Source organism: Macrobrachium nipponense, chromosome 4 (assembly GCF_015104395.2).
Source record: "Macrobrachium nipponense isolate FS-2020 chromosome 4, ASM1510439v2, whole genome shotgun sequence".
NCBI lineage: Eukaryota > Metazoa > Arthropoda > Malacostraca > Decapoda > Palaemonidae > Macrobrachium > Macrobrachium nipponense.
The window spans coordinates 122,291,844-122,318,907 of NC_061100.1; the positions used below are offsets into that span (position 1 = coordinate 122,291,844).

The 27,064-nt window shown below is 37.9% G+C and overlaps 1 protein-coding gene across 1 annotated transcript in view; it reads right to left on the minus strand.

The window, feature by feature from the left end:
* The window catches only part of LOC135211109 (CD109 antigen-like), a 192,643-nt gene that overhangs the window by 65,973 nt on the left and 99,606 nt on the right, over positions 1-27,064 (minus strand). The window contains exon 3 of the mRNA XM_064244201.1: positions 3,767-3,947. Coding sequence (XP_064100271.1) covers positions 3,767-3,947 — 181 coding nt within the window. The remainder of the gene's footprint in view (positions 1-3,766; positions 3,948-27,064) is intronic.

The window sequence follows — 27,064 nt, forward strand, 5'->3', positions numbered from 1 at the left end:
TTTTGTGGGTTTCATACGCGCTTTAGTTCCCTTTTTTGTCTTTATTAGTTGCATGTCTCTTGTGAATCTTTTATAAGTTCTATATGCATTTCATTTCTTTCTTTATGAATTGTCAATTCTACCTATTTACAATTTATTTTTTGGTAGAAAATCGCATTGGTAAATGAAAGATCTGCGTTACGTCGGAATAGAATGTGTATAATGCCTATCTCGTTCTTTTCCTGGCTGGACCTTCTAGCATATATATATATATATATATATATATATATATATATATATATATATATATATATATATATATATGTATATATATTCCATTATATATATATATATATATATATATTTAAATATATATGTTGCACACACCACACACACACACACACACACACACACACATATATATATATATATATATATATATATATATTATATATATATATATTTAACAGTCCTATAAAGGAATAGTATTCCGAAAGAAACTGAGATATAATCATATTTCTCTTTTTAACAACTGCCATGGTGTAATTCTGAACTATAACGCTAAAGCCTCACAGAACCCAAAAACTGTATGGAATATATACGCAGTTTAGGCGAAAGGCCAAGCGCTTGTACCTTTGAGGTCACTCAGGGCTGAAATGGAAATTGAGAATTAAGGAGGTTTGAAAGGTACAAAAGGAGGAAATCCTCGCGGTTGCACCATGAAACAACTGTTAGGCGAGGGTGGAATGTGAGATGGAAGAAAGATAATATGAGCGGAGGTACAATAAAAGGAATGAAAGAGGATTGCAGCTAAGGGCCAGAGGGACGCTGCAAAGAACCTTGAGTAATGCCTACAGTGTACCCCGTGAGGTGCACTGACGGCACTACCCTCCTGCGGGGGCCAAAAAGCGTATGGACCAGGACGCCGACGGAATAGAACAGGCAATTCACGCACGCTCTCACTGCAGATCACTCGTTGCACGAGATCGCGTAACCATTGACCTTGGTCGAATGACAGTCATTCTTGCCTTCCGGTGGCGCCTCTCGATAATGAGGCCTCGGATTCAACCGAACCATAATTTCCCGAAATAGCTGTTCCTTCACGGGCAATACTTTGCTGCTCTCCGTGTGATTTTGGTGCGAAGGTTCAAGACTGCCGTCTACTCGTACCTTGTCACTATTACTCTGCAAAATCAATTCTTTCCTATATCAGAGAATATTTCAAGGCTAGGTGTCCATTAGGTTGATGCCACAAGATAGCAAACACGCAGACTTCAATTTTGGTTGTTTGGATAAAACATGGCGAAAGATGCTTTATTAAAAGCTCTCGGGAAACGTGTTTGCGGGACACCCACTCAGCCACGGTTTCTCTTTTGATAGATAATATACCTGTATAAGTGTGGTGCGTGAGTACACGCACGTGTGCATGTTCTTTTACGCTAGTACGCATGTGAGTTTCTGCACGAGAAGCTAGAACACATAATGGTGGGAGAGATGTCTCCAAAGTCCTTTCACCATACTCATGACTCAGAGAATTCCGACAGCAATAACATGTGCCTCAAAAATAATGACTAAATGAAACAAAGTCCTTATTTTGATGTGACCATAAATTCACGAAGAAGAAGAAACATGCACATATATTCAGAAATCGGACCGACGTCTTTAAAATGGAAAAAAAAAAAAAATCTTAAAAAAATGGACTGGTTTTCCCTTAACACTCAATTCGTGACAGTTCTGCAAGTGCCTCATCATTCCGTTGCCGAGGAAAATATCAACGTTGACACTTTTTATGACTTTTTACATCTTGTACCTGACAGGCATTTCCAAATATATATTGTTTTTCTTTAGTTGAGGCCTACTACATATTCCCCATCAAAAGTCAAATTTCGAATAAAGTTTTTTAGTCTTGATCAAGTTTTAGGTCAGTCACTTATTTTCCTTCATTTTATGTACTTTTGCGAAACGACACTATAGAATATTGTTCCAAATGCAATCAAAGAAAAAGCTAAAAGAAGGACAACAATGGCCAACTTTTTCACCCACACAAAAGCCCTAAGTACAGTGGCTATTGTCAGACTGTGAGATAGACGAATTGAGGAAACCAATCATCTAGATTTACTAACATGACACTACAATGCAATCTAATGCATGTCTCATTTTCGAGTAATAGAAGAGTGACGGTATGTGATTAAAGTTAATGCTAGTCAGGGTACAAATCAAGGTCATTTGCTTTTTCTTATTGCCTTTTAGGATGTTAGAGAAACATTCCGATGGCCTCCCGGCTCTTCCTGACAGACCTAGCTGCCACTGGTCGCAGCACAAGGCAGGCAGACTGCTGCTGCTGCTGAGAGTTTTACTTTGGATACAGCTAAAATGTGGCGTACTTTCTCCTAGTGCAGTTGTGGAGTATTCTGGTCTCCAAATGTTTAAGCGATGAATAAATTCATTCCTGCTTTACGCTGACACCTCCGGAATTCAGACGTATCGGTTTCATCTCCTGTTCCCTCATATTTATTTATCACGATTTCCTGTAATTTGTTCCTCTCAGCAGACTGATTCCCTCTGTCCATGAGGGTTTCCAGCTGAAGATTTACAGACAGAGAGAGAAAACAATTTATTGGTCAAAAAAAGCTTACAAAGCACAGCACAACAGGCAACCCGGACGCGGTATGCGTGTAGGGGAAAGCACTCTTGAATGAATGGCATTGGCTGTGGTATTATACATATCTTTTCCACTCTATTGATTACTAGACAAACGTCATTCATCTGGGCTGATATGGTACTCAGGTAGTATTACAAAATTTAAATACTTATAGATAACAATATTGGGAAAATACATGTTGAATAGGAATTACCCATTAAGTGATTGCACTGTATAATTAGTCTTAAGTATTACAAGATATTAAGAAAGATGGTTAGCTTTTGACTGTGATTGTCATCTACACAGAAACGATCGTGCAAGATCAGTAGGATTCTGCAAAAAAGCGCAGTAAAACTTCAACTAACAAATTTGCTTTTAAAATCCGATCACATCCGTTAAGAAATATTCAGCCAAGGAAAGTCTCACTTTACACTGATAACAATTCTGTCATATGTTTCGCGTCCTTGTCTCGAGTCAAGTTTACGATAAATGTCGGACTGTCTCCGGGACGTAGCTTTCCTTTGAATAACTCTATTAACTTACTGCAATCTTTTTGATAGGTTTTCTACTTCCCCTTGTTCTTGGAATTCACCAATTTGCACGGATTGTTAGTTGGTGTTCTGTCTAAATCTAAGAGAACCCCCCATTATGTTTTCTGAGGGAAGTGAACTTACACAGTCACGCTAATTCTGCTATTTAATATCACCGACGCGAAATTGTTTTCTTACGAAGTAATCTTGCAATCTCTTTTGCAACTGAAATAACTGGAGTAAAATCAATCTTCACAAAAACAGAATAGCAGGGCTCGTCACGGCTAGACCTCTGAGAGGAGTGATTGAGAGGGGTGATAAGTCTATAGCTTCTAAAGGATAATCAAGACGCTTTACACGGGAATTTATGGTTCTGTATGAAGTCAGACATAAAACATTATTCTGAATAAATATATTCCAGACAGATGACACAGAAAGCAAGGCCTGGGTGGCTAGATCAGTCTTATCTTGAATTTAACAAATCAAGTCGAGCTAGTTTGACGGGTCCAGTGCTAAACTCTATTTACTTCATTATTTTTCTAGTTCTTAGATAAAAAGGAAAAAAATACGAAGAAAACATGCATTTTTGTTCATCTGACCAACACAAACGACCTACCTTAAGAAGAATTTCCGATAGCTGACCTGGCTGCAGCCGCACTTTGCCTGATGCGACCTGTTCCCCATTGTGGACGAGACCAGCTATGACGAGAAGAGTCTGGCTAGTCTGGAGAGCCTCCACGGCCACCCGATAGACCGAGTCCGGGGACACCTCGCGTCCGCCAACTACAAGCCAGCGCCTAGTAACGAAAGAAGCAAAAGTTATAACCAAAATAATATGATTTTTGGGATTAAATGATACCTTATTAGTCTACATGAATTTGCCATCTAAGGGAAAAAAATAATAATAATAATTTATGATGAGGGTAATTCGCCTTTCAGTAGATTATGCGTTGTACATGAACATTTCTTGTTTGCATAAGACAGTAAATTCCGGTATGCAAATGAAACCATGTGTATGCGCGTTTTGGATGGAATCGTGCTATTCTGGATATACAGCGCTTTGATAATATGCATATAGTTACAAATAGCATACTACACTAAAAAAGTTTTTCTAAGGTCTTAATATCCTTTGGGATTGAGCGAAGCAAAGCACAAGTCGTTCGAAAGAGCTTATTTACCGGGATACAACAATAAGACGACCAACTCTCAATGACGGTCATCAGAAACAGACCGTAATCATTTGTCAGATTCGGCCGATTATATTTTGAAGTCATCCATACCATAGAATCTACAAAGTCATTTTCTGAATCTTAAGGTCGCCTCGTCCTCCCTTACTGCGTGGAATTCTTAAAACTAGTTTCCGTTGCCTAGGTCTTTATCTCTGCTAACAAGCTTTGAAATTCTCTTCCACTTGCCGTTTCCATTATTTTCTCTCTCAGTCTGCTAAGAGATTTATCTTGGCTACATCTAAAGTGTGGAATAGTTTGCCTAGAGAAGTCGTGGAATCTTCTGCTCTCCAAATATTTCAAGAGGAGCAAATTCGTTCTTGCTCTGTGTTGAAGCCTCCTAAATTTCAGATGCATCGTTTTTTTTTTTTTTTGCTCCCTAAAATTGATTTATGCATCAGTTTTTTTTTTTTTTTTTTTTTTTGCTACAACTCTCTCTCTCTCTGCAGTCTGATATTCTTTACGAAAGCCCTTCTGGTCTACAGTCTGCTGACTGTCCAAAGGGTTTTCAGTTGAGGACTGTGAGAAAGAAAGACAGCCACCTTTTCTGGGGCAGGTCTATGAGGTACTTCTGGGTAAGCTCAATCCTTCTTTACAGTTACTTCTTCTGTCTCTTGTCTCCACAGAGATTAAACTCCGTTCGAACATGAACCTGACCCTTCAATAGCCCTTTGCAGTATGACAGATTTCTATTCTTAAACTGGGAGCTTCGGTCAGAAGAGAATCAACCCACGTCATGGTGAGAATTCAGACGTCTGCAAACAGCCCGTTGGACGACTCTCCCTGTGATCTCATCCAGCGATACCTTGTTTGATTATTGGCGTTACCGCTCCAACTCTCTCTCTCTCTCTCTCTCTCTCTCTCTCTCTCTCTCTCTCTCTCTCTCTCTGTTTTCATTTTATAATTAGCAAATCAACGCTAAACCTTTTATTCTCTAATCAGTTGTATAACGCTCATCGTTTTAAAGGTCTCATACAACGATTGTGGGCCGGTACCCCACCCAATCAACACACACACAATATGTATATGTATATGTATATGTATATGTATATATATATATATATATATATATATATATATATATATATATATATATATATAGAGAGAGAGAGAGATGAGAGAGGAGAGAGAGAGAGAGAGGAGAGAGAGATAGAGAGAGAAAAAAGGAGAAGAGAAGAGAGAGAGAGAGAGAGAGAATTTACTGCGACATCTCATTTGGTAACCCTTTCAACACAATTTTCATCAATGTTCATCCTGTCCTCTTAGCCAGAGCGTAGTTGGAACGAGATTACCAAAATGATTTGGGTTACAACATGCGCGAGTACGCAGAAATCCATGGCAAAATGGCCATGCTGACAAGCGATAGAGTTTCGGGTGTGTTCCCTGCGCGAACGCAATTAGAGGCGACCTATAAAATGTAAATTCGGTTCATCACGAAACTGGATGCGAGTGTGTGTGTGTGTGTGTGTGTGTGGCCGGGGGAGGAAGGGTGTGTGTGTGTGTGTGTGTGTGTGTGTGTGTTAGTGTATGGAGTGGGGTCTTCCTGTAAAAGGTATGTATGTGCGTAAAACGTTTATTTAGTACAGCATGAATTTCCTTTGTGTGAGAGAGGGAAATGTTTTTCTTTCTTGAATGTACACAGCTTTTGTCTATATCTCACTAATTCGAAGATCTGAATCAAATTAAGAAGAACATATTTATTGCCTTTACATTAATGTGGCTGCTGCATTTCTTGTCTTAAGGATAGAGTAGAATCACTTATATAATAAGAATTTTGGTGGAATGAAGATATACGGTATTCTACGTCGTGATTAATAAAGAATCACGGATCATCAAGTTTATATGCTGGTATTAGCGCTTCCTTCATGGTTAGCTCTCATATTTGGTGCTTTTGTTATTACACTTTCTTTAATCAGGTCTGTAACTGTCATTTTTAAGATTAGGCTTAATTTTTATTTAATTCTTATGACTGCCTCTATATAAGCTGCTACAATTCTTTCTTGAGGCAGTTGGTTAACTATCATTTTTTTAATTGGTCTAAATCAAAAAGTGGTTTCAGTGTTCACTGGGTGGTTAGCCCTCTGTTGTCCATAAGCGATTCGGGCCTGGTCTGTTTAGAGGTCCCAAGCCGCTCGCCTTGCCCTTAGATGACAACGAGAAAGTAATGGTACTCTTATGCAAAGAGACTCTCATAGTCACAAAAAAAGAAAGAAAGAAAGAAAAAAAATTCGGGGCCTTTGCTCATAAAGTTAGGCAATCAAGGTTCGTTAGTGAATGGGACTGATTTCCCTATAGAAGCAAATTTCGCAAGCAAAGGTCACTAGTTGACCCTTCTCATAGGTCACCTGCTAAAAGTCTACTGTCAGGAAAAAAAATTATAAAAAAAAAAACTGGAAAATAATTTGCCGAACATTCTATTGTTTTGATTATTTATATTTTTATACGATAATGTATCATGTATTCGTTTCCAATACTACCATGTTTTACACTTATCAGTAATCCTCTGGTGAAGCTTGATGATTTATTCTAAGATTACTTTCTACATCATTGACGTTTAACTGCGCAGTAATTAAAACATCTCATAAAATGTTACTCATTTTGAGTAACGATTTGTCATACATAAAAATTCCTCGTACTACAGAGAAGGAAACATATTGTAAAGATTAACGCAACTCTGCATGGAATGCTAAGAGGAAACAAGGCGATACACAAACGCAAGACCAAAGTGCAATCATTGCGAAATCTGAATGCCTCTGCGCCTCCTTTGGCAGCACCGCTCATTTGCTACAGAATCGTGCAACTCGTATTCGACAAGCACAACATATTTCCACCCTGAACAAGAGGAAGAAGCAGCAGCTGCTTTGGCGTATCATCAGCTTCTGCAAACAGCGCCCACCGACCAATCAGGGTTATAAAACTCCCCATCCACCTCAGAGGCAACAAACACAACAGGAAGCTAAACAAGAATCGGCCTCGGAGTTTCGGATCATTCAAGAGGCTGGGAAATTTCACGGTCGGCAAGCAGCACATGGCATCCAATCTCGCTCACGGGAAATCTCATCTTTTGTGTTTACAAGTAATTTGCCCTCCGCATAATGGACGCCGTAACTGAATCGCATTTCCTGAGGTGATTGTCCGGTTACCCGGTGATTTCCTCATTGTTCATCTTTGAAACGCTGAGTGGTGCTTCTGACATCATTTGCATAATTCTGCTCTTTAATTTGACGAAGTCGTGCATGTCTACAGGTCACGTTTTAGATACATATGCAATTGTAATAACCCCAATGCTCTCTTACGTTTGTTCCTTCTGAATTCTGTCCTTCCTTTCTCTCTTGATGGTTGGTTCTGCTATAACTAGTTTGTATTTTTTTTTATCTTGTTTATAATGTATTATGTCTTGTATTTGTATTTTAGCGCTTTTAATGTTAATTTTATTGTTTTATGTCCTTACAGCTTGAAAATAAAACCTTTTGTGTTTTGAAACGTCGCAATAAATGTATTTTAAGGACCATCTGTGATGCACTTCCTCCTACAACAGTCTTATAATGTTCGAGTTACTAGTAACCACCATATCCTAGAACGTTATATATACGTATATGTACACACACACACACACACACACACACACACATATATTATATATATATATATATATATATATATATATATATATATATATATATTATTCTGATAAGAATATCACTTACATACAATAAAGATAGTACTGCAACCTCCATTTCTAGAATGTAATAGAAGAAGAAGAGACATTTTACTCTAAGAAAATCTTCTACCTCCTATGGGTTAAATTACTATCATTATTACTATAAACTCTCACCGTAAGCATATGGCTATTAGGATTAATAATAACAGACTTCTACCTCATACTTCTACCTCATACAGTTCGAACAGGATATCAAGGAAGAATTGGTTTCTCGAACGTGGTTATGTTGTGCTTATTTCCAAAAACATTATTTCAGTACTTTCATTTTGACGATGAATATCAAAATATGCGAACGTATTCTTAATCATTATTCGAACACAATAGAGAAGATGAAAAATAACTATAAAATCACATTCTAAAAATATGCAATTCTCCCAATCAGTAGCATAACAATACGGTGATAAACATGGACACACAAACACAGACACACATATATAATAATAAGAATAATTATAATAATAAATAATAATAATTAATAATAAATAATAATAATAAAAACTTCCGATTGGACTTGTTTGTCTGCCAGGGGTGAGGGAAGGGTGGGCAGGGGATTAATGCATGGGTAGGGGAGACATGACACATCCACCCTTCTCCTGCAACTCTGTTTGTCCGCCCCGTGTGGGGGAGGGGTAGGAAGGGGATCGGGTGGATAAGGGAGACATCATTGGCAGTTCCGGGTCCCAGCGCAGAGTAGCGAGCGCCATGAAGCACGTGCATGTACGTATATTTATATAACTGAAACTGGATGGTATCAATGAGGTCCTGTAAGTAATTGTATCAATTCACAGAACAATTGTGAAATTGATAAAGTTAATATATAAACACACATATATACTATACATTCACACATACAAACATATATATATATATATATATATATATGTGTGTGTGTGTTTGTGTGTGTGTGGGTGTGTGTGGTGTGTGTGTATTGTGTGTGTTGTGTGTGTGTGTGCGCGCGCGCGCTTGACTGAAAACTGAATCAAGAAAATACTTAATTCTTCTTGAAATCAAAGGAAGTTCGAATCCAACGTTTTTCCTTTCCTTCTTCGTTTATTGTTCCGCCACAACTAGGCAACATAAAGTCATTACAATGGCCACTGCACCGTTATCTGTATTTTCAACAATGCAAAAGATTGAAAAAGAATCGTTTTATTTTGCTTAAAAACACTTTGAACGTCTTTTATTATCTATCTCACAAAGAGAGCAGGAGACAACATGCACTATGTAATTCCCTCAGGCGAAATCACGCTCAAAGTTGAGATGAAACGACTGATATTTAAGTTAGTGAAAAACAAATCGACAGAAAACACACAGACACGGAAATGAGCGAATAAACGTCACTGATCGACACATACCAGCTTCCTAATTAAAGCAAAACATACCGAATTCCATGATCACTGGCCGTGCGAGGTCACACAAAATAAAAAAAAAAAAAAATCCAGGAAAAAAAATAAAAATAAAAACTCAACCGACAAAATCACTGACACGGAAAACGGTCCTCCGCCCATCATCACAGCTTTGAGAGTCCATAATGTCAGTCTGTCAGTTTTTTTTTTTTTTTTTTTTTTTTCTCAAATCCCCTTGAATAGGGTTATAAATAATTTGTACATAAGCTCTTACACTTAACGCTCTTAGAGTCGTGGTTTTTAGCCTGCGATTTAGATGCTATTTAGTTGTGCAAGCGTCTCTCTCTCTCTCTCTCTCTCTCTCTCTCTCTCTCTCTCTCTCTCTCAATTTAGTTTTACAAGTTTCTCTCTCTCTCTCGATTTTGTTGTATAAGTCTCTCTCTCTCTCTCTCTCTCTCGCGATTTAGTTTTACAAGTCTCTCTCTCTCTCTCTCATAAAAGCATATCGTAACTCCTCAGCGTCCATTATGTGGTGTATCAGAATTCGTGACTGGTATCATTCGATTTAGCCAGAAACCTCGAGGGAAAATTAGCATTCCGGAAGAGATTTTCAACCGTTGCGTCTTACCCGATTCTTTGCGCGTGTAGTTTTTTTCTTGCGAAAAGTAAATCTCATTTCAAGTTCTTATGATTATTTACTCACGCAGTTATCCTTCGCATCGTTTTTAAATCTTGTTTTCCTAGTGTGCATGGACATGGGCATTCGAAAACAGCGCAGGAACGACCCATAATGCAGCTAACTTCAAGAGATATGATTGTTGTCAATGTAAATGAAGTTTGCATATTATATACAAACACTGCATGCTTGTGCAAATTTGAACTTCACGGATGGCGATGCACTTATCACCTTTTTATCACTGACACTGAAGTAAAAGGGTACGAGCAGTTATGTTTTGACACAAACACATACACGATATGTATGTATATATATATATATATATATATATATATATATATATATATATATATATATATATATGTGTGTGTGTGTGTGTGTGTGTGTGTGTATGTATGTATACAGGGTATTTGTGTATGTGTGCATTCTTTCACACCAAACCATTTAACTGCTGAACCATAAATTAACTATTGTGCAAAAGAAAAAAAGAAAAAAAAGAAGCGTCAATAGCGCACAGACGACCCTCCAAGCACGGTGCAAATACCACTCCCTTCCATGCACTCTCCTGCCTCATGGACATTAAAGCCCTTTATTTCCTGTACCGTACCCTTTTACTGCACCTATCCAATATTTTCCTGGTTTTCCTCCTCTTCCTCCTAACAGCTCTAAATTATACGATTTTTCACATACACACCTTCGTCCATTCTTTCCACATGAGCAGACTCTCAGAATATTTTTTTATATCACATTCCCCATCATTTCTATTCTTCTTGCACCACATAACATGCAAACTGCTGATCAGAATACCTTCAAATTCTTTTTTAATTTGCAGTCAACAACCATATCACAATTCCATAAAGGAGAGTTAGCTCAACAATCCTTAACTATACTCTGTTTTTTTCCATCTGTCCATCCGCCTGCGGTGTTTGCGCATGGTAACACTGCATCCCGGGCTTTAAATAATATCCTATTTCGAATATTAACGCTGTAATTCGCATACAGTAAATCATTAAAACACTTTTCAGTTGCAAATGTACATCCAGATCTATCCTTTTATTTACCTAAAACTTACACATAGCGTAACTATTTAAAGCCTGGGACGCAGTGTTACCATGCGAAAACACCACACACGGATGGACAGATGGAAAAAAAGAGTATATATGCCTACCTTGGCTTCCGCAAGGAATCGAAATCTCTACTTTATCTTTGAAACATACCACTCTACTTTTCTCCCTTCACCTATTCTCTGAAAAATCTCTTCGGCTCCTCCATCATCCATTATATTAACTTTCAAATACCTACATGAATCAATCACTTCCAACCTTCCACCATCCCTAGTAAAATTAAGTGTTCCATCATCCTGGTCTTCATTAACCCGAACAACCTCACTTTAGCTTGCATTTATTTCTAACTTTTTCCCTTGCAAAACTTTTCAACTTTTACTACTTTCTGCAGTTTCTCTTCACTATCTTCAAACAGAAATGTTTCGTCTAAAAAGATCAACCATTCTACTCTCCTTAATGATTCATTTTGCACTTACGTCTGATATCCTTTCTCTGGATTTTTGCATCTTTCCATCCAAAAAGATACAGAGTAGCCCCAGAGATCTAACATACACTTGAACTAGACCCACTTTAACGCCAAACTTGGCACTCACTCATCCAAGCATTCTTATACTTCTGTCACTTCTATTATTAACCTTCTGACTGTCATCAACAACTTATCTTCTAAACCATGCTTTCCTAATAGACTGTCAGTCAATCGCATGATAAGATTTTCTTGTTCCGTGTCTTCCACATCCAGATATTCACTTTCTTTCAAACTTCACACATAACTGTTGCATAATAAACGCATCCTTCACGCTGTCATCTTTGCCTAAACCCTTTCTGTTTTTTCCTTATCAAACTTTATTTCATTGGACTTACTTTCCCAGCCAAAATCCTGCCATAAACCTTTGTTAGTAAACTAAGTAAAGCCATGTTCCTGAAATTCTTACAGTCGTTATTATTCTTCAGAAATTTCAGACATGCCTTACAAACACTAGTCAGCCACTCAATCCCACTATCACCAACATACCAGGCATTTCCTTTTCAATTTCCTTTCAACAGCCTCTAAATTGTCCTTCTTACATCCTCGGAAATCACTTCAGCAAGCATTCTCAACATTTCACTATACCTTTCCTCTTGTACCACTTCAATTCCGTCTTTCACACTCATTAAATCTTCAAAATACTCACTGACCCAGAACTCCGTCTCCATTTGCGCCTGATTTCTTGAGATCCATTTGCTCGTTAAGCTATCTCTCTGCTTTTACTTCATCGTAAAACAGCCTTATATTTTCCCTTAAGTTCGTCATCACCCTCTAGTTTCAGTTTTCTATGCAAGAAAACTACTGAGATGGCACTGTCTATCAGTCCGCACTTTTTCTATTCGCCTTCAGATCTTAAAAAACTACTGAGGCTAGAGGGCTGCAAATTGGTATGAGGAACATCCTCCCTCCAATCATCAAACATACCGGATTGCAGCCCTCTAGCATCAGTAATTTTTATTTTATTTGAGGTTAAATTGAGCCATGATCGTGCGTCTGGACCGCTAGAGTTGCCAGCCGCCGACGCATCTTCACTTGACCGCATCTGGGGAACAGCTGCGCGTTGCCCGGTCGTGGTTGAGAGTTTCATACTGCAGCACATCGAGAGTTTCATACATTACTATACGCTGTACAGAAAACTCGATTGCGCCGACAAACTTCGGCGCATTTTTTTATTTGTTCGTTGTTATTACTAGCCTCCTCTGAGCTCTCATGAGATCTCAGCTGGTACGCAACTTCAAAATAAGCTCATCGTCTTCTTAGCTAAACCTGTTTTTTCCACACCCTACCGCTTAACTTCTAATTCTCTTTTCCTACGTTCTTTTGTCCGCTGTCCCTATGACCCCAGCGTGGAATTTTATGAGTTTCTCGTGTATCCACGAAATAGCAAAATCACGACAGAAGACCAGCTACACAAAGCAAACTAAAAATGTCTCTGCGAAGCCATTTTTTTAAAGGTTTAAAAAAAAAAAAAAAAAACAATCACTAAATGCACTGCCAGCCTACATAATATACATATAAATACACAGGATTTGCCGTTCAGAGGAGTAGAGTATCCACACCTGTTCCTGACGAGGAAGAAACTCCAATTCAGTAAGTAACAAACCTTTTTAAAGTTTTGATGGCGTCCAAAATTGTCAGACTCTTATCTCAAAGTACGACTGAGATCAAGTATCCCTCAAAAGCACTATCTGGAAAAAAACTGCAAACTGTAATTTTCCTAGCACCGTATACAAAACTCGACAGATGCTACAACACTCCATTTCAAGTGGTTTAATGCAAGGTCCCCCCCCCCCGTCCGCCCTCCCCCGCCCCCCTTGGTCTAATGTGAGAGATCCAGACATGATAAAAAAAAAGTCAGGATGGATCTACTAATATCCAGAGTTTATAAACGGCTACATCATCATTAGGATACTACGTACAAAGTCGAGTGATGGTGAAGCACGAACAGAAGAGTCTCAGGGGCTGTTCCGGATTATGAAGAAGAAATATTAGGTAATACTTCAATGCTAAGAACCTCTTTCATATATAATTTTATTTACAATTCACGTACCAGTATAGTTATCTATAATTCACATGTTCTGCGCTGTTTTAGGCAAAACTCTGCAATTTATCATGATCTATAACCTACAATTATTCATCATAATTTTCACTGTCGTTTAGATTTAATCTTGACAGATTGGGAATGTTTTGCAAGTCAAGGCGGCGTCGCTTTTGAGTCTTTTTATTTTATTTTATTTTTTTTAATATTCTGTCATATCATTCCTTGGATACGACGCCAAAAAACTTGGGGTGTTTCCTCACGATGAGTCGCTATCCTGTCGGTTGAAGGAAGCCTCTCCCTTTGTGGTTTTTCATTGTAACCCTCCGATTATTTCGAAAAATAATTCAGCGTTTTTATTGTAAAAACCCGATTATTTTGGTAAATAATTGAACATTTTTATTGTAAAACCCAGATTATATTAGTAAATAATTCAACTTTTCTTTTATTGAAAAAACCCGATCATTTTGGTAAATATTCACCGTTTTTATTGTAAAACACTGATTGTTTTAGTAAATTCCCCGCGTTTTTATTGTAACAACTCGATTATTTTGTTAAATATTCAGCGTTTTTATCGTAAAACCCCGATTATTTTGGTAAATATTCAGCATTCAAACTTGTATGTTATATGTTTTACTCCCCACATTCTAATGCTATAGTATCTATTTTTGTTTGTTTGCTTGTTTCCTGTGAATGAAATCACTTTGTACATAATAATGATAATGATTATTATCACAATAATAGAAATAGGGAAACACCATAACGCCTCTTAAACATCCGGTTAAAATCTACAGTTTTTATGGATCCATATTGTAAAATGTACGAGAGTCCTTGCGAAATTTCCTAATTATTCAACTCAATCAATACAACAATAGTAAATGCCAATGCCATTTACATTCCATCCCACCTCACTTGTCGTCACAACAAAAATGATTGTGCTTGAGGCAAGATGGCAAGGAGAACGGATCTTGCACAACATTACCGACTGCAATCTAGGAAAGAGACACAGGCCCTTACCGGTAGCGATAGCAAAACCACCACGTCTATAAAAAAAATTATAGAGCAACTATTCTACTTTCCTTTCAGGTAATCTAAATTTGAGCTGAAGTTCACTGTTCAATAGGAAAAAGATACAGAATTAAAACACATGTGTAACTTATATTAGTCTGACATTCTGCTCTGAAAGTCATTTCGTCCATCGCACAGGAATCAGTTAATTGCGTTTTCCTTCTTTATTGTTTACTTTCCTACTTTTCTTGGCATCTTCACATTTTTGTTACATTTTGGGTTCACCAACTTCATTCATGAAAAGTTGTATACACACACACGTATATATATATATATATATTATATATATATATATATATATATATATATATATATATATATATGATATATATATATATATATATAGTATATATATATATATATATATATATATATACTATATATGTGTAAGGGTCAACATAGGTTTGATAATCTCCTAACAAAACGTACCAATTCGCCCTCCCTAGACGAGATGTCAAAACTGGGTCCCTTCACATGGTAAGAGAGGATGCTGCCAATTCACACAACTATGAGCCTTTTCATCTTAGATAAGGAAGTTCTAATTTGTTGAACCTTTAGGTTGTCAGCAAGCACTTTTTGGGATGAGAATGCTAGCCCAATGCCTTCATAGTTGTAACCCACCATATTCCACTGATTTCAAAGATGTTCCCGGCCACAGCTCCAGGTAGTTTTACCTGTTGGGACCCGTCCCTGATCTCCTGCTGGAGAGGCGAGGTCGTTCTCATTGGGTAGCAGAGACCTTAACGTACTCAAGAGTCATGCAGGATTTATGAAACTAACTGCAAAAATGAAACTTGGAAAAAGGTAGCATAAAAATTCAATTTAGACCAAAGTCCTGACAACTCTTTTTAGTGGAAATATGTGGTGTTATTTCTAGTATCTTTACTGGGCCGATTAATGCATAAAACACAGTAAGATTACAAATATAGACACATATCAGTAGCCAAGCTAGCACCAGGGGAAACAGGGATTGGCTGCTAATGGCTCAGCAGGCAGACGAAAGGGCACCGCCATCCACCACAGCCCTAGCTCACAGGAACGGTAAGGTCGTGTTACCAATGAAATCTATCTAGCTATAAGCGAGGCTTAAACTCGAGACCGCACTAAGAAGTTCAAACAATACAGCTTCGCTAACAAAACCTGGTAATACATAAACAAAAATTTGCTAAAGAACCAACGGGAATGAATTATCTTCAAATGCACCAAGGACAAACCCAAAGATCAAAGGACAAATATGTAAACACGTGAAGACGAATACAGCAGTGACGAGCGTTTCAACAGCTATACAACCTTGGGTATATCAAGTAGCCTTAAAAAAATGAAGAAAAAAAACTATCGATTCCGAATCCCCGTCAAAATGAGAGCGATATCAGTTCTTGATCGTGCTAGCAACATCCAGACCTGAGGCATCTTTGAAAAAGTAGGAATATGCGGATTAAAAGAATTTACGAAGCGATAAAAATGGGAGGGGCAATGCATGCACGAGTCGTCACAAAATAATGGGTTTCGCATTAGCGATGTAATGGAGCTAGAAAAAAAAAAGAGCAACTCCTTCAGGAAATAAAAGCAACAAATCTATTAAACATCAACAATAAGAACATCAAATGACACCCTGTACGAGCCAGACATTGACAAAAGAATGAAGAACAGCCAGTCTGTTTTGGCGTCTTTAAAATTACGGAATTGCACGTCAACAAGTGTGAAAGCGATTATTGGTCTTTTTAATGTAGTACGTGAGCACGGATAAGGGCAATATATAGTGTCACAGTATTTTGAGTCGGAAAAAATGGTTATTCTGCATCCGTGACCCTGTGGAACCACCTCCAAAACAACTATGGTTGATAAAAATACAGGGAGAAGGAAGAGTGGTGCATCATACATAAATAATGATGCTCGTATTGTCATCATTCTGTTACTACAGCCAAAGCGACACATGAATCATACACAAGTATGCATTAGGGCCATTCTAATAAACCATCTAGCAATGTTCTTAGTAGGCCTCGGACTCCCAGGCTTGTGATTTATTTTATCTCCTCCACAGCAAGGCTTTGGAATTCTCTACCTGCTTTCGTTTTCCTTGACTCTAAATTTCCGGTCTTGTCTCTGTTGTGATCTTCAGGCATGATCGAAGGGTAGTGGGATGCCGTCTTATTGGTTTTCACATATAAAAACAATAAAATGAAAAGAATGAACATTACATGGCTACTGAACTCACTCGTAAGGCTCACTTCTTGGATGAAAACTATCTGTATCTGCTCTATGAGCAAGAGGCCGTGCTGGCATAAGGCCAGCTTAATCAAAACCAACCATCAGCTGATATTTATGTACCTACTAGGTATTCGTACCGCCCCCCCCCCCCCCCCCCCCTCTCTCTCTCTCTCTCTCTCTTTCTCTGCGACACTGTGAACTCAATTCCGACGAAAATTCTGAACTTTGAACGCTGCTGATTACTAAAATATTTTGAGGGATATCTCGAACTTTACAGATCTAATTACATCTTGTATTTGTGCGTTCTACTGCCATTACATACGGGAACTTATATCACTAAAAACATAAGTCATGTAGAGTTGTTCTAAACTTAAGAATACACACTTCAACTGCTTTCCTCTTACACACAAACACGTATACAATTATAATGATAATTATGTTATATATATAGATATATATATATATATATATATATATATATATATATATTTATACATATATAATAGGTATATATATATATATATATTATATATTTATTATATGTGCGTGTGCTTTGCTTATTAGGAACCAGTTCTGCTTTCACACTAACAGGTCCTTATATGTTTCCGTACACTTTCTTCTCTTCGTACTAAGCGAAAGAAAATTCGAAGGCGTGCCAAGACTGTGTTAATTACTGAAATATTCTAAAACGACCACCGAGACTCATCTACAGAATCTCACAAGACTAATCCGAAAGATTTACTTTTCAAGTTCGTGGATACAACACGAACAAGTAAAATATATATTATCTATCTATCTATCTATCTATATATATATATATATATATATATATATATATATATATACGTATATATACGTGTGTATATATATATATATATATATATATATATATATATATATATATATATATATATATATATACGGTATATATATATATATATATATATATATATATATATATATATATATATATATATATATTATATATATATATATATATATATATATATATATATATATATCGTATATATATATACGTATATATATATCCAGTATATATATATATATATATATATATATATATATATATATATATATATATATATATATATATATATACATATATATATATATATATATACTATATATATATCGGTATATATATATATATATATATATATATATATATATATATATATATATATATGCATATCCATCTGAATGGAAAGGTGGAAAATTCCTCGACCGTCTCTAATAACAGGAAATAATCTCAAGACAACACGTGACAATGACAAGCATATAAGAAAATCTGAAGTCACTGCTTTGAAAGAGGTGAAGAGGGGTGTAATGCAAAGCGAATAAAAGGCAAATAAAAGTCTCCAACTGGAATTTGGCTGATGAAAAAACAGCAAAATGTAAATGTCGGATGATGGATGGCGTGTCGCTGACGACGGAAAAAAAATCCTCGTTCGTGAGGACGGACGGACGTCCGGTCGACATTCCCCGAGGTACTGTATGAACAGTCGAAAACGCCTACGGTTTATTCGCAGGATAAGTGATGCGACTAACTACGTTCGCTTGATTGTTTCCGGCACTAACTGGTCCCCGCGCCTCGTTGGATGAACGGGACGATTTGAAACATCAGTTGCAAACCGATCGCTCGTCATGTTTCTTGTAGTCTCAGGTGGTAAATCACTGGTAATGTTTCTCGTTACATCAGGTGATCAATCACTGGTAATGTTTCTCGTTACAAAAGGTAAGCAAAGTGATAAATCGCGATAACAAGTAGAGCGAGCGATAGGTTACACAAGTGGAGCTTTACTAACTTATTATATGCGTCGTTTCAAGGAGGAAATGAGATCTGCGTGAATGAAGGGTCGTACAGTCATTAAGTGAATGACACAGATCACACACAACAGCATTACTCATGCTGTAGTGTAAGCCGTCACCTAACTAGTACCATACAGTCACTTTTCATCACGAGCGAATGTACACGCATACACGTATGTACACGTGTATCTATAATATATATATATATATAACTGTTTCGTTTTTACTAAGACGTTGTCAAGGAACGAATGAAATACAGTTGGAAAGAAAGTTATCAGGTAAACACAAAGATCAAGAATACCAGATGGTTAATTGTCAAAAGGGTAAAAAATCAAAGAGATAATTCAGGATTATCGGATATCACAAGGTCACAAACCTAAACATGGTTTTAATATATATATATATATATATATATATATATATATATATATATATATATGTGTGTGTGTGTGTGTGTGTGTGTGTGTGTGTGTGTGTGTGTGTGTGTGAGTGTTAGCCAAGCGGCTCTGACAAGCTTTTCATGAAGCCGTTTTCAAAATATCCTTTCTCTCGCTATTTTCGGAGCTTTACAGTGATTGTATATATCTTAATAATCAAGATATAAGCTTTACCACTTAATATTGCTAAAACGTCCATTGAAGAACGATGCCAACTTTCCCGTGGCAACACCATCCACTATACTTCCAAAACTGGTTTCGTTATGCCAAGATAACTACTCGATGATAGTTAATCGTGTTATCCATTCTCAAGTGTTTAGTTATCATCATAATGGCTCATCTGAGTTTTCCTTCAAAACAGATCGAGTTCCCACGACGGAAAAGTTTCTATATTTTAGATAACAGAGAGCGAAATTCGCTTAGCTTTCGGAATCGAGATTACATAACCTGTATCTGAACTTTTCCAACTCATTCACCGACTTGGAGCCGGAATGTGGATCATTTCCTTCCCTCTAAAACGTAAGCTCAAAGCAAAAAATTCCAAGCGTAGATTACCAGCTAGGTAATCTGTGCTGTCACCACCATCGGCATTCTTGGCATCAGAACGTCCCGGGTTTAGTGAGACCACGGGTTGTATCTAGACCGTGAGTGAGACGCGAAAGGTTTCCTGACTCGCGATGTCAAGAAGACATCACATCATCATTTACAATTTTTTCTTCTTCTTCTTCCAATTCGAAGATGAACGGCTATGCCTAAATGATGCTGTTGTTCCGACGCCATTCAATCGTCTTTTAGACACGCACGACTACCAGCTTGAAAGACAGGCTATAATTTTCCCCCCCACGCAAAAACCCATTCCAAAACGGCAGCATAGGGCAACTCTTCCGATCCATTCTAGGCGCCAAAGACAGCGATGACTGAGGCGCAGTTCAGAGTAGTTGTTCACCTTCACTTCTATCCGCGATAATACATGGGCTGGCCTTGAACGAAGAGGAAGATCGTCGATGCGTTCTGCATGATCTTTGATGGGGAAGCGCAAAATTGATATACGAAGCGTCCCAATTTAGTTGCGGCTTTCGGTCGTTTCCGGGGAAATTTGGGGTCCAGGATGATCTTAATATTGACGGGATATGATTCGGATTTCTCTGTGATCGACGCAATATACAGCGAATCAAGGACATTTCCTTTTTAGAAAATGCTATTCGTCCAATTAACCACTCCTTTTAAATCTTCAATGCCTACTCCTGTTGCTTAATATTCATAACCGACCCCGCCCCCTCTTTTACACTCCAGGGGCAAATTTGTAATACTATCTCTACAACTTATTTCATAAAAAAAGGCCATATCACGAACCCTCAGGTCAGTGTATATAAGAGAGAGAGAGAGAGAAGAGAGAGAGAGAGAGAGAGAGAGAGAGAGAAATTAAAAGTTTCTCTAATGGTATACAAGTCAACTTTCTTAAGTTTCGAAGGAAACCATAAGCGTACCCCACTACTCGCCCAGCAGCTTAATCATCCAACCATTATTTCGGTCTAACAAGATTTTAGTCGTTTTTTTTTTCCTTGACCACCATAAAGTTGCGAAACGCCCTCTCACAAAATCAGCCATAAAGTGACGAAATGTCGTACTCTCTTCGTAGACTCCTCGGCCCAGATATTATCTGACGATGAGAACAAATCTGTTAACGAAAGCATTCCAACTGTTCCAGTCTTTTGTTATTGTCAATCATTCATCAGTTCATCAGAACTTATTGGTATTAACAGTTATCAAATGATTGTACTTCAGAAATGTTTATTTTGAGGCTGCTACTGTATTCTTTATCCTTGGAGCTGTTGGATGCGCTGCTAAACTTTACTTCAGAAGACCAAGGGGGGTGGGACACATCTCCTACACTGAGTCCTAGGCTGTATCCTGTGAGCAATACTAAAGGTATTTTGCAACAAAACTGTGTTGAGCTCTAGATTTACTCTGGCCACCTCCCTTCTGGTGTTTAGATTATCTTTTATATTTCTCCTCTTTTGACACCTATGAGTTACAGACCACTAATCACTTGGATGTTTTCTTACCATTTTATATATATATATCTATATACTATATATATATATATATATATATATATATATATATAATATTAAATATATATATATATTATATATTTACACACACATCCTGACACACAGATACATACACACATATATGCGTATATATATATATTACATGAATGAATAAAACTTCTTTATTGAGCACTTTATGACATGTGGGATACTCATCAATGCCCCATCATTCCATACATTATTTAGAGAGGGAAAATTCTGTCACTCTTTTCAAAACAAGGCACAGCCCACGCAATGAAGAAAACTGGAATATTATCACATCAAAGAAAACGCTCAACTTCAAGAAATAAAACAAGGACGATGGTCATTGATGAAGCAGACCCGAACATGGAATAAATAAATCATGGGATGCTCTAAGAGCGTCAGCGTATACTTTGTTTTTTTCATCTGTCCATCCGCCTGTGGTGTTTTAGTATGGTAACACTGCGTCCCGGGCTTTGGATAGTTACATTCAGCTTATATTCAACAATTATAATAATATCCTATTTCGAATATTAACGGTGTAATTCGCATACAGTAAATTATGAAAACACTTTTCAGTTGCAAATGTACACCCAGATATCCTTTATTTACCTAAAACTTACACATAGCGTAACTATCTAAAGCCCGGGACGCAGTGTTACCATACAAAACACCACAGGCGGGTGGACAGATGGAAAAAAACAGAATATAGTCATCAACCAGTTCGCTGCAAGACTGACAGGCCGAATGTCGTCAGAGTGACAAGTCGGATCTCAAAAGTTCACGGATAAATATTCGAAAATTTCTGGAAATGATCCACGGAGCAAATTTACAGAATTAGAATCAGAATATTAAAGACGTAGGCCAAAGGCCAAGCGCTGGGACCTATGAGGTCATTCAGCGATGAAAAGCAACTTGAGGTGGTTTGAATGGTGTAACAGGAGGAAAACCTCGCTGTTCCACTGTGCAACAATTGTTTAGGAGAGGGTGGAACGTAAGATAATAGGAAAGGGGGTGCTTTTAAGTAAAAGGAATGAACGAGGTTACGGTGGGGGCCGAAGAGATGTTACAAAGAACCTTGAGTAACGCCCACAGTGCACCGCGTGAGTGCACACATGGCAATACCCACCCCCCAACGGATACAAATTTATAGAATACGTAGGCAGCGTTTTGAACACAGACTCTTCCCAGACGCGGAAGTAAAAAGGGGAAAAAATGAGACTTTCTGGAAACGAAGAGCCTCGTCATACTCCGGTGTTTTTGTTCGGATCCCTCTTTAGACTCACTTGGAGGATTCGCATTCGACCCTCTGCTTGACTCTCGAGTTCCGAAATCGATACAAACTTGCATTCCTCGCCTTCTTTAAAAGTGATCTTTCGCCTTTATATCGGCAGGAACATAAAAGCAACAACAGCTGCGTCCATGACCCAGTCTCGAGCTTGCTTCAGACCAGTTTACCTTTATTTTTTTTTTTCTTTCTCAGTTCCTCTTTCTCCAAACTCTTCTTCTGCCTTTCGCTAATCCATCGCCATAAAACTGAACGGGCAGCAGAGCGGTGCCTTTATCGTCATGCGAGTTGAGATTTCTTAGTCGACTTCATAACAGGGTGTGTCTTTGCTCATTGATGCAACTGATATTACGTAATGATATATATACATTATATTATATATATATATATATATATGATATATATATATATATATATATATATGCATATTCTATTGAAGTCAGTGTCATAGTTCGCAGATACTATCTTCTCACCAAGACTTTGAATCAGTACAGTACAGGCTGATTCAAAGTGTTGATAAAAAGATAGTATCTGCCAAAAATGCCGCTGACTTCAACAGAAATTGCATAAAGAGAAGATATGCCCAAACAGCATATATATGCAATATACATATGTATGTATGTATGTGTGTGCGCTTCTTTCTGTACGTGTGTGCAAGTGTGTTTAGATGTTTATGCAAAACCAGTTTCCCCTGGTGAGTGCGAGGCATCGAAAGAAAGACCAGCGGAGCCCACCCTCACTTTCAATGGTGAAAGCAAAAGCGGGAGGTCTGACCTGGGACAGCGTGCTGACTGGATGTGCCCAGCCCCAGTAGGTCATCACAATCATCCCTCAATTACTCAGTTGTCCGAGCTGTGAAACTCTCCCTAACGTTTAAAACGAAATCAATTTGAAATGAACGAAAACTTTATGGGAAAAGAGGTGTTGAAATAACAGCAAGAAGAAACTGAAGAAGAAAGAGGGAGAAAACTTTGAAATTATACGAAAACGACAATAAACTGGAACGCGTAAAAGCAAATGAGAGAGAAGCGCAGAGCCTTTATAAAGGTTTATCCATACTGATAGTACTAATGGATGAAGAATGCTTTTCACAACAAGCAAACTACGGTATCATGATAAAAAAAAATAAAAAAAAAACCTGTCGCTCATGAATTTCCTAAGAGAAAGGAATATACCGTTTTATCTCACCCTTGAACTCATTACTTTATACATATCCGGAAAATCTAGTTTTCGATAAATACAAAACAATTTTAATCAATTTTGCAATAATCGAATTATGAAATATATATATATATATATATATATATATATATATATATATATATATATATATATATATATATATATATACACACACATACATATACAGCACAATTAAAAAAAAAAAAAAAGCCACCCAGAATCGTGAATCTGGCGAGTTTTATACGACAGTGACTTCAGAAAAATGACTGGTAAAATTCTTTATTGCACCCAAAGTCTTGGCTATTTTCCAATCAACCGTTCTTACTTTGGCGATAATCAACTCGACATTTCGCAGCCAATCTTTAATTACAGAATAAACCGACCACATGCCTCCATTAGGATACAGACTGCATCTGCTCCTAACTGCAAATACCTATATACGACCGAGGATTACACAAACGCGCTGACTAATACACTCTTAATGTACACCTCTCAGCAGCGCACCAGTGATGCCTCACTAGTCTCATATTTCACAAGAGCGTTCCGTTAGCATTCCGTTTCGAAAAAATCGACTTTCACCGCTCCGTACCAGCGCAGCATCAGAAACGATCTCCAAAGGGCCCCTTTATTACACATAAAATGGCAAGAACCTCGCAAGAGGGACTGCTGGTAATCGGCAGCTCCTGCAACTCTTGCTTCACTTGTTTCACCATAAAAACTAGTCACTATATCGCCATAGATGTTGGTGACCACCGAGAAATTTCGCTAAGCAAGGGTCAAGTTTCCGTCTCAATAGGTCATCTATAGGTTGTGCCCTGTTCCTGCAAGCGCCTTCAACTACTAATTGGCTACAATAATCTAGATTCTAGAAAGCTTCCATCTCGGAAAAAAAGTCTATAAAACAAGGGTTATCAAATATTACATCAAGTCGCTTTTAAAGGAAAAACTCCCAAAATTAAGGGATGGGAGACATTTTTGAGTTTCACTCTATCACTCATGATTTTATTCAAAAGGCCAAGTCGTTTTCAATTAATTTCGTGTTCTCAACATTATTTCTTAAACAATATATTACTTGTTAATAATTACTGGTTCTTGAACGATATAAAAATAAATATATAAATGGAGAGAGGTAGAGACAGAATATCACAAAGCAAGTTAATGTGGAAGACCTGCACGAGGGAAGCAGGCTTCGTGTACGAAACCTGAGAGAGTTGCAAGGCGTTACAAGGATTAGGATGTCTCAAAGACTTGTTAGTCCACCCGAGGAGACAAGAGAGAGAGAGAGAGAGAGAGAGAGAGAATTTTCATTATGATGAGAATTAAAATGTCTGAATAATGAAACGCTTTGTGGCTACTTGTCAGTTACTAGATATTAATTAATCCAATGTCTTCCTAAATATCCATTGTTTAATTTAACGCCTCCACCATCTTCTTCAAATCTCTCTCTCTCTCTCTCTCTCTCTCTCTCTGGTCAAAACAGTTTTTTTGTTGTATGCATGCACATATCAAGGTCATGAGAAACCTGTTGCAGTCATGCTACCATTAATGATTGCCAGCCTTCGTACCTGCTTTACGATTCCTATACTAAAGTACGCAGCAATTTACTACTTCAAGCCTAATCCTCTCGTAAACTCCTCAAACTTCATTTCACACAAATCCCTGCTTTGGCCGAGTTCCAAAGCAAGACAATAAGCTTCACCGGATCTTGTGTTCTTGGAATAGGGATTAGGAGAGTTGGCCCACTGCGCCACAGCGAGCACAGGACCAGAAAAGTGACCGCAGGTTCCTGGTCATCGCCTGGTCTCAGTGGTAGTCTCCCCTTCCAGGGGCAAGGACTGGAAATCTGACCTGACTTTCCCTCTCCAAGGACTATCTGCTTACAGTTTACGTGCTGTCCTGATTTTCCCTCTTAAATATGAAAGTTTGCACCCTCATTGCTGCCCGGCTTCCTCCCCCCCCCAACCCCCAACCCCCACCTCTCTCTCTCTCTCTCTCTCTCTCTCTCTCTCTCTCTCTCAGGTTCCCAGGACTTCTTTAAGACAGGGAGATAGATATTAGTGGACAATATGCTGAAGCAACTTTCCTACTTCCACCTCGCTGGACCTATTAATTCAGACAATACTTTACCGTTTTTGTAAAACCTAAGAGACGATAACTGTCAAAAAGTCAAGGGCATTGCCAAGGTCGTCGATATCAAGCAATACAATTTTGCGTGGGAACTAAAAGTTAAATTCATGTTTTTATCGCAGGATAAGAGGAGATTTAAACGAAAACAAAGAGGTCAACCTTTTTTAACCTTCAGTCGATCAGCATTATGTATGGTGAGGCTCAGTTCGTGGCATTTCTTCATAATAATTTAAATGATATTTCACACGGGCTAAACTTAGACGTCTAAGAGAAAAAGAGGTCAATTGTGGTTTGAGCACATATGTAGATGCCAAAACTGCCCCTTGCTCACTGTTCTCTCCCTCATTCATAATTCACTTCCAAAGAGGAGTTTGCTAGCGCAAGGAATTAAACGTCATTGCTTTCAAAACTGATAAATTACATCTCTTTTTATATTTTTGCTTGATGAAACAGGTTTAAGTTAGATCCCCTTTCTTTGTCCATTTATCAAGACAAATCAAAATAGACCAAAGGAGAGCGAAACTGCGGGCTATAGGGTACAAAGCAATACGCATCAAACATTTGGAGCACATGACCTAAATATCAGCCCTCCTTAATCAGTGGGTTTCGAACCACCTCGTGAATAGCAATCTGCTGCAAATGGCATCAGTAAATTATGCACTGAGGGAATAAAGCACACATTTACGCGATCTCGTCTCAACAAACTGCGTATTTCCGAGAAGGTCGGAACTGAGCCGCAGCATCCCTGACTCCTCAAGAAGAGATAAAAAGTAAAAGCTTTGTCTGTCTGTCCCAATTTTCTATTCAGTCTTCACGGAGCCGGGGCTAATTAACGGAATTAGCTTCGGTTCAAACGTCATCTGTATCGATTAAGTCAATATAAAGAAATGAAATTCAGTTGACGAACGGTTGATAAGTTGGGTAGCGTTGACAAAATGAATCCATTAATTAGCTTCAACCAGGCGTCCTCTCTCTCTCTCTCTCTCTCTCTCTCTCTCTCTCTCGTCCTCTCTACTCTCTCTCTCTCTCTCTCTCTCTCTCTCTCTCTCTCTTTTGTAACCAGCGACAGATTAATCCACTAACCAACCTCAAATAGAAAAAT